The 14,799-nt window shown below is 44.5% G+C and overlaps 1 protein-coding gene across 3 annotated transcripts in view; it reads left to right on the top strand.

Moving 5' to 3' along the window:
* The window catches only part of svila (supervillin a), a 52,046-nt gene extending 41,730 nt beyond the window's left edge, over positions 1-10,316 (top strand). For 2 of the 3 annotated variants that reach the window (XM_030756183.1, XM_030756184.1), the window contains 16 exons: positions 755-891; positions 1,353-1,500; positions 1,586-1,731; positions 1,905-2,080; positions 2,364-2,517; positions 2,634-2,913; positions 4,291-4,445; positions 4,554-4,656; positions 4,759-4,966; positions 5,044-5,177; positions 5,410-5,565; positions 6,980-7,123; positions 7,306-7,427; positions 7,599-7,754; positions 9,050-9,070; positions 9,435-9,590. In XM_030756183.1, the coding sequence (XP_030612043.1) occupies positions 755-891; positions 1,353-1,500; positions 1,586-1,731; positions 1,905-2,080; positions 2,364-2,517; positions 2,634-2,913; positions 4,291-4,445; positions 4,554-4,656; positions 4,759-4,966; positions 5,044-5,177; positions 5,410-5,565; positions 6,980-7,123; positions 7,306-7,427; positions 7,599-7,754; positions 9,050-9,070; positions 9,435-9,521 (2,327 nt within the window). In that variant the 3' untranslated portion in view covers positions 9,522-9,590. The other variant, XM_030756182.1, reaches the window with a different exon arrangement.
* Positions 10,317-14,799: the final 4,483 nt, after the last annotated feature.

Below are 14,799 nucleotides of genomic sequence, written 5' to 3'. Positions count from 1 at the left end.
AGAGCAAGCCATGTTATTTGTCAGATAATTCCACCCAACCTGCACAGGTCAGTTTAGTGACTCCAGTAGGCAGAGGTGAAATACAGCTGAGAGGTAAACCAACTTCATACATATGCTTGAGGATCATATACTGTCTACTTTTTTAAAATCTCTTTCACTTGGCTTCAGTTTCTTTTGTTTTGTTAGATTTTCAGTATTTTTAAATTGCAGTCTTTAGCAGCTGCTATACTTAGTCGTTTAATGTAACAAAAACCAGTTCACACAAAGCTCTGGTGGATGCTTCTTCAAGGGTGTCCTTCCCAGAGGATATCTAAAATGGGAGACAAGAGTTAGTCTATTCTGTTGTCTTTACCCCTCCTCCACATGTCTGTCAGTGACAGCTGTGGCTCTAAATCATTCTCCCCAGGTCACCTCACACTACCCCAGGTTGATCCACTCCTCTAAATCCTACTGTCTGTAATCCAGAGTAAAGCCCACAGCCCTCGGGTTTCTGCTTTGTTTGGAGGTTAGCTGTCCTTACCCCATAGTTGACAGTGTTGCTTAAGCAGTGGTACTTTCTTATAAGCCAAATGCATCCTGAACTACAGTAATCAGAGGTTCTTAGCACAAAATATTAAGAAGACAGATAAATGTACGTAACAGCACATGCTGAAATTGGATCGCACATCTGTGCTCAGTGAATATAAGTACAGTAAACCAGGCACAGCGATAATCAGAGTGGTCGCTCTCATGTTACCTGTCTGTGTGAAACCAGGCCGACGGCACATCCAGACCAGGCTGGTGGAGCCGCGAGCGTCCTCTCTGAATAGCGGCGACTGTTTCCTGCTCATCACGCCACACCAGTGCTTCATCTGGATCGGAGAGTTCGCCAATGTCATTGAGAAGAGCAAGGTGGGTAACCATTCTGAGCACTGCAGAACAGGGATTAAAAAACAGCTTATTGTTGGTACACTTAGGTTTGAGTACAGTGCACTTACTGTGAATTTATCAGGATTTTACAGGCCTCTCAGAACTAAAATCAGGTGGAATAAGAGTCTCGGCGCCGTATGAGGGACAGGCTTCAAGTGCAGGATGTAAACAGTGTTAGGAGGAAGCAACAGCGGGGCAGCTCAGGAAGAAGTGTGTGTGCCTGGTCTGATGACCTTTAGCCGAACAAAGTAGTGACCTAAATCTGACAGAAAGGAAGGTTGTGAGTCTGTCCACTGAATTCATGAGGTCATTTTAGTTCAGTTTGGAATAAAGTATGTTTAAACTTTGCCAGTTATTTTTTCAACTGTCATTTCTTGTGATTGAGGACAGTGAAGTTGTTATTTCTTTTTTGTTGTGACCAGTTGTGTCGGTCTCTGTTTCAGGCTTCAGAGTTGGCTAATTTCATCCAGAGCAAAAGAGATTTGGGTTGCCGAGCCAACTATGTCCAGGTCATCGAAGAGGGCATCAACACCCGCAGCCACGCTGTCAAGGAGTTCTGGAACATCCTGGGAGGGCAGTCGAGTTATCAGTGTAAGGATTCAAATCTGGAAAACATGAGGAAACGGTCTCTGAAACAATAAAAAGGAATCTGATGCCCACCCTTTTTCTCTTGCAGCTGCAGGAACACCAGATGAAGACGAGCTGTATGAGGGCGCCATCGTGGAGACCAACTGCATTTATCGCCTGATGGATGACAAACTGGTCCCAGATGATGATTTTTGGGCCAAGATGCCTCGTTGTTCTCTCCTTAACCCCAAGGAGGTAAGACAAATGAAGTTAAAACAGTTGGAAGCTGTAAATCAGTCTCAAGTTTATTTTAAAGTTTTGAAACCATAGGTGGCTATGTAGGATTTCAAAAATGACTTTTGGCTCCCTCTAGTAGTATAAATGCCAATGCTGTTCAATAAAGACCACCTCCTCTCGGTTTTCTGCAGGTTCTGGTTTTTGACTTTGGCAGTGAGATGTACATTTGGCACGGGAAGGAAGTGACTTTGGCACAGAGGAAGGTGGCTTTCCAGCTGGCAAAGCACTTGTGGAATGGCACCTTCGACTATACAAACTGTGACATCAACCCGTTGGACCCAGGAGAGTGTAACCCACTCATACCCAAGTATGGACACATATACTACAGCTTAGATGCTTGGTTATCTACAGATATTCATTTGCAGGTCTACGTACACATGGTGTACTTGCCCTTTTTTTGTGGACAGAACTTTAAAGAATACATCACTCCTGTGTAACCTTAAAGAGAGAGTGCCAAATTGTCAAATTTTGCTTTTCTGGTCTAAGTAATGCTACAGAAATCCACTCGCATTGCAGGAGTGTATTTCAAGCATCTTCATTGGCCTTACTGGTAATGTACCATCTGTACACTGTGTCCATTTCACTTGTAGAAAAGGCCAGGGCCGACCTGACTGGGCAGTGTTTGGCAGGCTGACTCAACACAATGAGACCACCCTGTTCAAAGAGAAGTTCCTGGACTGGAGTGACTCCAGGAAAACTCCCAGTCCCATAAAAAACACCAGTGATCACAGTACTGATCAAAGGGTATCAGAAAGCACTTTGTTATATCAAATTCTTCTTTCTTTCATTAATGTGGGAGTTACTCACTGTAGCAGATTCAGCATGGTTATTCCTTTCTTCCACTTTAATCATCACCCCAGGAACACCCCACCAGTGATCAGCCCTGTGCGTACAATGCCTCACTGATGCTGACCCTCCATCTGACACCTGTCTACACCATCCTGGATGGCTTCAATGTGGGCCGGGGCTACGGCTTGGTGGAGGCAGAGGAGTGGCGCAGCTACGAGATAAGCACTCTGGCAGCGGAGGTGTGGCACATCCTGGAGTTCGACTACAGCCGCCTGCCACGCCAGAGTATTGGCCAGTTCCATGAGGGTGACACCTATGTGGTGAAGTGGAAATACATGGTCAGCACTGCAGGTTCGTACTGAGCGCATCGATTACATTTTCATGGAACACTTTTGTGTTGTGGTTGATCAAACTGCGTTCCCAAAGGACCATGTGCTAAAAAGTATATTTGTTTTTGCCAGGGCCACTTTAGTTGAAACAGACTTGTTTTTCCATCTGCAGTAATTTATATTAGTGGTATGAGTGGAGAGCAGCAGACCCTCACTGAACAGAGCCATGACAGCAGACACCGATTAGGTCAGAAAAAGCATGAAATCGTGCAAAGTAGCAAAGTGGCTTCCAGGTGGAGTGAGAACTGTGGGCTAGCTAAGCCACTTGGTGTGCCCTCTCTACCACTTGTGGACCACTGTCATAATTCTCAAATTCTAATATTCTGTCATCTCTGTAATATAATCAGCTCATATGGTTTTGGTTACTCTCCTGTAGGCAATGTCCAAAATTTCATATTAACAGGCCACAATAGTACAAGAGATTATTTAGGAGACGGTCAGCTCTTGTGATTTAGTCCTGTTTATGGGGACCTTTTTCAGAATATAAGCAGGAGCAAAGGTAGACGTGACAGTCTTAAACTCTCATACAACCAGTCTTTGGTTTGTACTCTATTCCAAGATCAAAGTATTTCTCTTCAAAAGAATGATCTGACATGACAGTCTGAGACGTAATTGGCTTTGATCAAATGGCTTCTATAAATCAGTCCCACTGCAGCCATATTGAAAACTCAGAACATATTTGAGCAGTTATGTTGAAGCATCATCTAAATTACTTTTAATTTGAATATCCACCAAATATAAAAACCACATGTATAAAATGACCAATCGCATCGGATTAAAAAGTGCTCAAAAACTTGGCTGCCTTTGCCTCAGAACAGGGTTTTAAGAAGCTTTGTTCTCTTGGAGGTTGTATTCCCAGCAGTATCTTTGCCGTTGTGGAATTCCCACCTATATTTTGATTCAGGATTGTCTTTGTTTCTGTTTCGATCTGTTCTTCTGTCCTTTTCCAAAATCTTTGACACAAATTGAAAATGACATGTTATTCTGTTACAGTCAGCTTTAAACTTCTTGATTCTTGGTTATTGCCTAGCGGCATACAAAAAATTGAGACTATGCATTATCTGAGTCAATGACCTTAAATTTGGCTCTGCACCTGCTATACTTAACTTGCATCCCCTGCAGTACATTTGTCAAGTTTGAAGCAGCTCAAACACATATTGATTTATTGGAGAGAGCTTTTCTTCATTGATTTCCACACCAACTATATCCCTGCACATACAAAAGTTCCCATCAGCTCAGAAAAGATGACAGTGAATACAATCTTGTTCAGTTTTTCAGAAATCATAGTTTTTCTGGGCCATGTCCTGACACAAACCTCAGATGAATGTCTCTCTTACAGTTGGGAAGAGACAGAACCCGGAGCAGCTGAAAACGACAGGAGCCGGGAAGGAGAAGTGCTGCTACTTCTTCTGGCAGGGCCGCAACTCCACCGTCAGCGAGAAGGGAACGTCTGCACTCATGACGGTGGAGCTGGACGAGGAGCGTGGAGCACAGGTACACCAAAGAGTGTGTCTGAAAGGGCAGGTTTGCACTGAATAGAAGTCTGTTTCCTGTGGTTTCATTTTGTGGGAGCATGACTGCATTGACATCCTCTTTCTTTAGGTTCAAGTCCAGCAGGGGAAGGAGCCTCCGTGTTTCCTGCAGTGCTTTAAAGGAGGGATGGTCATCCACTCAGGAAAGAGAGAGGAGGAGGAGAACTCACAGAGTAAGCCTGCTATGCTGGACAGTTATTTATTTCTCAGTTTTAAACAATGAGCGTCACTCACATTTGCATTCATTTCCCTCTGCCTGCCCCTCTTTGTCTCAGATGATTGGCGTCTGTATTGTGTGCGTGGGGAGGTGGAGGTAGAGGGCCATCTACTGGAGGTGGCCTGTCACTGCAGCAGCCTGCGCTCCAGAGTGTCCATGGTGCTGCTTAGTGTTACCCAGGCTCTCATCTACCTGTGGCACGGCTGCAAGTCTCAGCTGCACACACGGGAGGTGGCGCGCACTGCTGCCAACAACATCAAAGAGCAGTGAGTGGAAACCTTTGTTTTCTGCTACTCAGGAGTTCAGTTGACCCTGTAGTCTGATGCATTCTGGTTTTGTGCAGTTGTCCTTTGGAAACAGGTCTGCACAGCAGCAGCAAGGTCACCATCCAGGAATGTGATGAGGGAGCAGAGCCCACAGGTTTCTGGGAAGCCCTCCGGAGGCGGGACAGGAAAGCCTACGACTGCATGCTACAAGGTAGGAATACACAGTTTTGAGATTTTTAAAAGTGAATTATTGAGATTTCACAGCTGTTCTCAGAATTAGGAATGTAGTAGAATAAAAGTAGTAGTAGTAAAGTATAATCAGCTCAAAATTGTTTTTAAAAAAGTGTAATACACAGCAAACACAGCACTTGTGTTGTTACTTGGGTAAGTTTTCCAACTGTAAATCTGTGGTTTGTTTTTCTCTTTCTACCTCTGACCCTCAGATCCCGGCAGGTTTAATTTCACACCTCGTCTGTACCAGCTGAGCAGCAGTTCAGGAGAGTTTGCAGCTGTGGAATTTCTCTATCCAGCCAGAGACCCCAAGCAGGTCAATTCCATGCCGTTCCTGCAGGAGGACCTGTATGCAGCTTCCCAACCAGGTATACACACATGTTGTTGTCTGCACCCATTTTGGAGCAGCTTTAATCTTTAATAAATACACATCCTGAGCTCTCTTGAACAGGTTTCCAGGCTGGGCAAAAAAAAAAAAACATGTTCTCAAAAAAATGTATTATTAGTAGCCCCACTCTCAAGGTAGCAAAACCACCAGGCTGTTTATTGATTTTTATCGAACACCTTTCCTGACTGCCCTCAACCTTAGGTCTGGATGCAACAGCGGGGCATGGTTTATTAAACAAGAGCAAGAGTGTATGCTTGTGTGACTTAGAAGAGGAGCAGAACTTGTTGTTCTCAAAACAAAGCCTTTTTCCCTTGTGGCTTGGACATGTGGGCTCCACATGACTTGCAGCAATGAGGAATCAGTGGGGTGAGTGTATCCCTGCAACACACTCCCAAACATAGGAGGCAGGGCTGGTGAACGGGGAACATCCAGGTTCTTCACCTGTGAGAAGGGCTGTCAGGCTGCTCTCTTCTTCTTCTTCCTGACCTGACTGACAGGCTGTGCAGGTTTTCCCTGCTTTGCTGCCCTCTGAGAATGCTGTCAGGCACAATTGGCATGTGCAAAACATCCTCCTCCTCCCTTTCTGAAATGTTTGACAGGTTAAGTCATCTGGCTCTGTCCTGCAACACCATCATCCGCACAAATTGTGCATATCCAGAATGTATACGAATGCACGCATTTTGCACCAGTCAGAAGGGAGGCCGGTGGGCTCTCCTCCTCGCCCTGAGAGGCTGTCACATTGTTAAGCTTCACATCCTGAGCTGTTATGAGGAGCTTTGAGATGTCCGTGTCATCTTCATAATCGAGCTCCAACACGTCTTCCATCGGCAGGGCCACGGCGGCTAGGTCCAGCTGTGCGCTCCAGCTGTTGCCAGCACGTGGTTCAGCTATCGCAACTCCTTCTTTGTCACCACCATGTGCCAGCCTGTCAGCTGCGGGCAGGTAAAGATCTGTTCCTGACGGGCTAGACTCTGGAGGTTTTTCATGTTAACCCGGGGACAATGCCCACATGAAGCGGGGGCTTCAGTTGTGAGCCCAGCACGATCCAGCCCAAGGCAAAATGTGCAGACCTCGTGTCTTCACTCAATATCTTGTTCCCACAAGCACAGTCGAGCCCTGGAATGTGTGTGAGGGATAGATGGGTCCATCTCCAAAGCTGGAGTGCTAACATCTTCAGTGTATGTGGAAGTTTTCATGGTGCACCAGATCCAACAGGTCTGGATTTAAAACTGTTAACACAAATGAGTCCATCTGTTTGGTTTTTTTTGTAATTAACAGCACTATTTAAAAAAAAAAAAACACCACCTGAAGATTTAAAAATCTGACAGTGATCCATACTACATATAATTATCTTTTTCTTTTTTTTTTTTTTTTTTTCCCCCCCTGATGATCAGCCTTGTTCCTGGTAGACAACCATCATGAGGTGTACCTGTGGCAGGGCTGGTGGCCTCAGGACAGTGAAAGCACTGGCTCAGCCCGAATCCGCTGGGACTCAGACAGGAAGTGTGCCATGGAGACAGTGCTGCAGTACTGCAGAGGTATTCCACTTTTTCCCTAATAAATATCAAACCCATCCAGTATGGGAAGTGAATTGTGAAACCACCAACAGCTATGGCATCTTGGAACCCAAATTTAAAAAAATTAATCTGGGGTGTTACTGAGGGATGTTTTGTTTTTTTGGGGGGTTTTTTTATCCGACATTCTTGCTTTGTCTCCTCAGAAAAGAATGAGAAGAAGCCTCCCAAAGCGTATCTGATCCACGCTGGTCTGGAGCCACTCACCTTCACCAACATGTTTCCCAGCTGGGAGCACAGAGAGGACATCGCTGAGATCACTGAGCGGGTGTGTGGACCAAAGTTATTCCCAGACATAATACTGTCAACATATGAAACACAAACACATAGTGTAGAAATCAGAGACTTGCATGCAGGTCCGTTCGGGTTGAAGTCATTATCAGCTCTTTGAATTTTTGTTCTAAAAAAATGATTTGTGTGTGTGTGTGTGGGTTTTCAGGAGGCAGAAGTGTGTCATCAGATTATCCTGGTGGAGGATGTGTTGGCCCGGCTCTGTAAGACCACATATCCGCTGGCAGATCTATTAGCACGGCCGCTGCCTGAGGGAGTGGACCCCCTCCGCCTGGAGGTCTACTTGAATGATGAGGACTTCCAGGTAAGAGCCTCCAGTGTGACGAGCCTCTCTGATGTTATTTTAAAGGTGCTTTGGCTTCCTCTTATCACTGAAAAACTCACTAAAAACATTTTCCAACTACACAATATATTTAAAGCTGCACATAATGCTTAACTAGACTGACTGATCATGGTAGCTGATCTTTTTTTTTTTTTTGGAAGTTGCTTTAAGTTCATTCGCACATAAGCAACAAAAAGCATTTACTGCTTTGGAAGTGCTTCATTCAGTACATTTAATAATTGCTCAGATCATTGCTTATTGTGATGAACCAAGAGGGAATTAGCTCCCATCTTCACTGCTCTGTCAGCACTTAAGGGAATTTGTGTCTTTCAAGTCACTGCTTTGGCTTTATCACCCAGAGTGATGGCAGCTTTACCCAGAGCCTGAGCACTGTGGTGTTTTTTTGCAACTTTTTATTTTGTGCCTTATGCGCTCTGTAATTGTTTGAATTCTCCTTGCCTGACATGTATCTTTAAAAGCAGCTGTACACATAGATGTCAAACACATTTTACACTGAGATCTACACACAGCCCACTTTGATCTGAAGTGGGCCGGACCAGTAAAACTCTTCTTTAAAGTCTTCTGTAAAGAAGTTCAACTACACATTTAATGCCTGAGATAGAAGTGAAGTTTCAACAGCACGTCTCAGTCTTTGTACGTGATAAAGAAATGCTGCTGCAGTAAAGGACAGAAATCTGTTTCTTTGGGCGCAAATTGTAAGAAATGTGTAAATTTGAAAAAAAGTTTGTTCTTAGCCGTCCCAGCGCCAGGCAATCAACCACTGGCTAGAACCCTGTTTTAACTGTGAACCCACTATAAAAATCATATATGTCTGTAGTAGATGGTGACAAAACAGGAACTTTCTGTCATTTAATTATTTATCTATTACTTAATTATTTCGGTGTAGTATGAATGGCCATGGGGAGGTCTTTATCAGTAGGAAAATCTGTAAAGCTTATGAAAAAATTAATGCTCTTCCTCACATTTTCAAAAGCCAGTGGGCCAGACTGGCATCCTTAGTGGGCTGATTCCGGCTCCCAGACCTTATGTTTGACACCCCTGCTATAGTTTAATGTGAGCAATCAAACAGTATCAATCAAGAAATATTACCCAGTTAGCGTGCACCTCCCTCACTCCTCTACATGTTGAGGTGTTTTTCTCCTCTTCATTCCTCTTTTCATGCTTTCTCTCTCTGACCTCTTTGCATTTGTCTTTGTCATCTCTCCCTCCTTTTGTCCCTTCATGAATTTACCTATTTCATTGATTCCGCCCTCCAGGGTGTGGGGGCTTATGGGAAGGTGAGTTGTCTGATTTTGGGATGTAAAGTATCTTCACTCCTTGTTCAGCATTATCACCCATAATCCATTTTCTCTCTGCTTTCTAATGCTTTGTTTCCTTCTAACTTCTCTCTTTTGGTTAACACGCTGTTCACTCACATTCCACACGTGTGCACTGAATCCTGGAGATGTGAGGACTTTGTAAACTTAAAGATATTTTTACTGGGCTTGAAGAATGTGTTTTTTTTTTTAATCTCACTGATGCATGAATGTGTTCACTCACCGTGCAGGCTACAGGACTGATTAACTGCTCTGAGTTTGTGAGCAGCGTGTACAGCAGAGCATCACATGACTTGTTTGATTCTGACTGTGGCTGATCCCACAGAGAGCCCTGGAGATGAGCAAGGAGGAGTACGGTGCTCTGCCCGGCTGGAAGCAGGTGAACTTGAAGAAAGCCAAAGGACTTTTCTGAATGCTGAAAAACGGAGAGCTGCTGATGTCGTCAGAATTACCGGTTTGCACTCAGCAGAGGCTCGGGGGGGGGGGGGGTGCCTCTTCTGAGCCGACCCTTGAGCAGATGAGTTGAGGAAGCACGAGAGGAGCTTTGAAGGTGTGGGGGAAAGACGTACCAGCTTCTGTGTGTTGGTTCTAAGAGGTGGATGTATGTTTTAGTGGCACTTGTGTAAATTTCTGCTCTGTTAATGGATGTACATGTGTACTATATGCAGGAATGCCTTACACTGTCAGCCCTGCAGCCATGTAGTGTCAGCAGGTCTGTCAGCCTGCTGAACTCACTCCACACAAGACTCTCAACTATGTATGTTTGTGCATTACAAATAAATTATATTTATATTAAATCATGTAGATTTTTTTTTTTTTTTAAAAAGCTCAACAGATATTCAAAAAATACTAAAATAAAGCGTATAATAAATGTTGCAGAAGTTCGCGTCTCATGTACAGATCACCGTCTGCAGTTTACTGATCAGATGAAGCAGCTTGATGTGAGTCTGTGTCATTATTGTGGGGTGGGGTGCAGGCTTGATTAGAGGCAAAAAAGAATGCTGATGAAATGTTTGATTTTTAAATCCTACAGTGTATAGTGCCTTGCTTTGTGTACAGTTTATATACAGATCCTAGTCTGCATTTTGGAGACTGTTTTGTGATAAAGATGTAATCTAGAAATAAACCGGGAAAGTTTGATAGCTGAACATTTGTCACTTTTCTGTCACATGTGCTTCATACACCTCAAAGTTTCCTGTCAAACTCTATAAAGGTTTAGACAAGTGATAACTCTGCCCTATTGCTGAGGCTCGTCCATCTATAATAAAGCCTATGGAAAAAAGCTCTCACATAAGAGTTGATTAAAACTGAAGGGTTTCACTGTCTGCCATTCTGACTCATCAGTTTGTCTATTAGAAGGTGTTACAGTTTCAACAGGTAGCAGCATCTGTTCTCGAAGAGGTGACCCACGCCTGCATGTGGGCCAGTCTGCTGGGGTACAGCTGTGGTCTGTGCTTTCTGTAAAGTACACACCCTGAATATTAAAAAAAAAAAGTTTGAATTAATGACTTAAATTACTTTGATTTCACAGGACTGCAGAGAGTCCTTTGAAAATGTTTTCACACATGCTTTCTCCTCCATTATGTTTGGCCCTGCAACCAGTATCAGCCACTCGATTAACGCGCAGGAAAGATTTCTGTGTTTTCAACTGTTAATACCAGTGAGTCTGCTTTCTAGTAATTACCAGCATTATGCTTAAAAAAACAAATAATATCCTTATGTATATGATTTTCTTGTTCACTGAGAGCACTGAAAAGCTGTGTGGACCAAATCAGATTATTCCCAGCTCCACAGGAAGGAAGCCAGAGTACTCTGATTTATCTTCAATAAATAGTAAATTTCAAAGAAATATGAATTATGGGTCCACTGCTTTTTATTAATTGTATCTGCTAAACGTTTTTTAAGTGGCCCTGGAAAAAGCAAGTTAAGCATACCTGGTTTAGACTCGGAGCATTTGTTCAACTGTGAGACCACAATGCAAACCCTTCATAATCAACCAGCAGAGGGCAGTATAATACAAGTTTCTGTGGGTGCAGAAACTCTTGGTCAGACAGACCTGTGATCTGCAAACTTCTCCCACAGACCCTATGGTGCACAAAAAGTGAACCTCAGAGACTCACACACTGCAGATGATTATTAGTGTAGGAAAGAAGCACAAAGTCAGTTTCTTTGTCATTGCTTTTCGTTTCTTAAGAAGACCTGGCTGGCTTCCTTTTTTCTTCAAATAAAATGGAAAATCATCTGTAAAGCCAGTAAAACTAGACGATGTCTTATTTTAAGCCAGTGTGTCGGGAATCACTGCAGCAGCTCACACTGATGTCAGCTGTCACCTCTGTCTGTGTCAGCATATAGTAAAAACATGAAGCAGAACAAAAGCTGACTGAAACTACTTCATGAGTCTTTTTTTTCACATCACTCTTGTCATGGTTTGAAAAGCAAAGGTACCACTGTTGACATTAATGGTGGCTCTGTCCTATTCATGTGTCCCAGAGAGGCAGCAACAGCAGGACCCTGAAACTGAAGCAGTCATCCTCACACCTGGTTTTCCTGCTGTCATGTGTCAAAATGCATTCTGTGAAAAAGGCCCTTTTGAGAGAAAATGACTGTTTTCCTACTCTATTTTTAAAGTTAATGAAAGAAAAAGTGCATTAACATTTTAAAATACACTGTATTGCCAAAAGTATTCACTCACGCTCACCCATCCAAATCACTGAATTCAGGTGTTCCAGACACTTCCATGACCACAGATGTATGATGCCAAGCACCTAGGCATGCAGACTGCTTCTACAAACATTTGTGAAAGTTCGTGCTCAGGACCTCAGTGAATTCCAGCGTAGTGATAGGATGCCACCTGTGTAACAAGTCCAGTTGTGAAATTTCCTCCTTGCTTCTAAATATTCCACAGTCAGCTGTTAGTGGTATTATAACAAAGTGGCAATGGTTGGGAATGACAGCAACTCAGCCATGAAGTGGTAGGCCACGTAAAATCACAGAGCGGGGTCAGCGGATGCTGAGACGCATAGAGCGCAGAGGTCACCAATTTTCTGCAGAGTCAATCACTACAGACCTCCAAACGTCAAACAGATTAGCTCAAGAACAGTGTGTAGAGAACTTTATGGAATGGGTTTCCATGGCCAAGCAGGTGCATCCAAGCACAATGCAAAGCATGGGATTCAGTGGTGTAAAGCACATCTCTACTGGACTCTAAAGCAGTGGAGACTTGTTCTCTGGAGTGACGCTTCACACTTCTCCATCTGGCGATCCAATGGATGAGTCTGGGTTTGGCGTCGACTGCATTGTGCCAAGTGTAAAGTTTGGTGGAGGGGGGATTATGTTGTGGGGTCAGGAGTTGGGATTGGCCACTGAATGGAACTCTTAATGCTTCAGCATACCAAGACATTTTGGACAATTTCATGCTCCCAACTTTGTGGGAACAGTTTGGGGATGGCCCCTTCTTGTTCCAACATGACTGCACACCAGTGCACAAAGCAAGGTCCATAAAGACATGGATGAGCCAGTTTGGTGTGGAAGAACTTGACCTGACCTCAACCTGATAGAAGACCTTTGGAATTAATTAGAGTGGAGACTGTGAGCCAGACCTTCTCGTCCAACTTCAGTGTCTGACCTCACAAATGTTCTTCTGGCAGAATGGTCAAAAATTCCCATAAAGCCTTCTCAGAAGAGCTGAAGCTGTTATAGCTGCAAAGGGTTGGCCGACATCATATTAAACCCTATGGATTACGACTGGGATGCCACTCAATTTATATGTGTGTGAAGGCAGACGAGCAAATTACTTTTGACAATATAGTGTATTTGCAATACCAGAATTTAAAATACTGCTTTTTGTATGCATCTTCTTCTACGTGTTGCACGTGTAATTGTGTTGTTACAGGACCAGGACCTTTGATGCAAAATGCAGAAAGAAAAATATGACACACAACTAAAGTCTTGAGTGCACCCTAATGGCCTAAAAAAAGCACTAAAGCAGGGGATCACAAAGTTTTGATCACAGAGTGCTGATTTAGGATGGTGATTTATGGTAATATTTCTGCATTTCAGCCAGGTTTTGTCCCAGTTTATAGTTTTTTAATCATCAAGGTGAGGTGGCTGTGACATTCCTTGGCACCAGCTGTGTTTGAAGGTTCAGGTCTGTCGCAGTTTAAGAAAAATAAAGCTGGAAGTGAAGCAAAATGCTCTTTTGGTCTTGTTCTGCAGTGCTATTTCATGTAATGTGCATGCATTTCTATAGCTCTAGTCTTACTGACTGCTTAAAGCACTTCACATTACAGGTCACATTTTAACCGTATGTTCATACAGTTTATTCCATACACTGCAAGCACTTTATCTGCCTCACATCTGAGGTCAATTTGGAATCACCAATCAATCTAGCCACCAGCATGTCTGTGGAGTGTGGGAGGAAGCTGGAGCCCACGAGGGTACTGGGAGAACATGCAAACTCCCCAGAGAACGGTCCCGGCCCCATCCTCAGTTAAGGAGGTCCTCGAAGTATTCCTTCCACCACCTGACTGGTATCTCAGTTGAAGTCAGCAGCTCCCCACCCGCACTATAGACCATGTGAGTGGACCACTGCTTTCCCCTCCTGAGTCGCCTGATGGTTTGCCAGAATCACTTCGAAGCTGTGTGAATGTCTTTTTCCATGGCCCCACAAACTCCTCCCACACCTGAGTTTTTGCTTCAACCACGGCCCGAGTCGCATTCCACTTGGCCTACCGGTACCTGTCAGTTGCGTGAGGAGTCCCACAAGCTAACCAAGCCCAATAGGACTCCTTGAGCTTAAAGGCTCCCTTCACCTCCAGTGACCACCATCTGATTTGGGGGTTACCATCACAACAGGCACCAACCACCAAGCAGCCACAGCTCTGAGCAGCAGCCTCAACAGTGAAGGTGCGGAACGTGGTCCATTCAAACTTGGTGTCCTCAGCCTCTCTCAGAATGCTGTCAAAGTTCTGCCAGAGGTGGGAGTTGAATATCTCATTGACTGGGGCTTCTGCCAGGTGTTCCCAGCACACCCTCACAATACGTTTAGGTGCGCCAGGTCTGTCCAGAAGCCTCCCTCTTCCACCTGATCCAACTCACCACCAAGTGGTGATCAGTTGACAGCTCAGCTCCTCTCTTTACCCAACTGTCCGGAACATACGGCCACAGATCTGATGATACGATTACAAAATCGATCATCGACCTGTGACCTAGGGTGCCCTGGTGCCACGTGCACTTATGGACATCCTTATGGTCGAACATGGTGTTCATTTTGGACAAAACACCATTCGGGCTCAGATCGGGCAGGCCGTTCCTCCCAATCACGTCCCTCCAGGTCCCACTGTCATTGCCCACTTGAGCGCTGAAGTATCCCAGCAGGACAATGGAGTCACTGGATGGGGGACACTCAAGCACCCCGCCCAGTGACTACTCTGAACTGTCATTTGGCACATAAGCGCAAACAACAGTCAGGACCGTTCCCCGGCTCGAAGGCGCAGGGAAGCAACCCTCTCATCTACCAGTGAAAACTCCAACGTACAGGCAGCAAGCTGAGGGAATACAAGAATATCTAACCCAGCTCGCCACCTCTCACCAAAGGCAAATCCAGACTGGAACAGAGTCCAGCCCCTCTCCAGGAGACTGGTTCCAGAGCCCAGGCCATGCTTTGAGGTGAGCCTGACTATATCTAGCCG

This window comes from Archocentrus centrarchus, chromosome 20 (assembly GCF_007364275.1).
Source record: "Archocentrus centrarchus isolate MPI-CPG fArcCen1 chromosome 20, fArcCen1, whole genome shotgun sequence".
Taxonomy (NCBI): Eukaryota; Metazoa; Chordata; class Actinopteri; order Cichliformes; family Cichlidae; genus Archocentrus; species Archocentrus centrarchus.
This window is presented reverse-complemented; position numbering and strand designations above follow the sequence as displayed.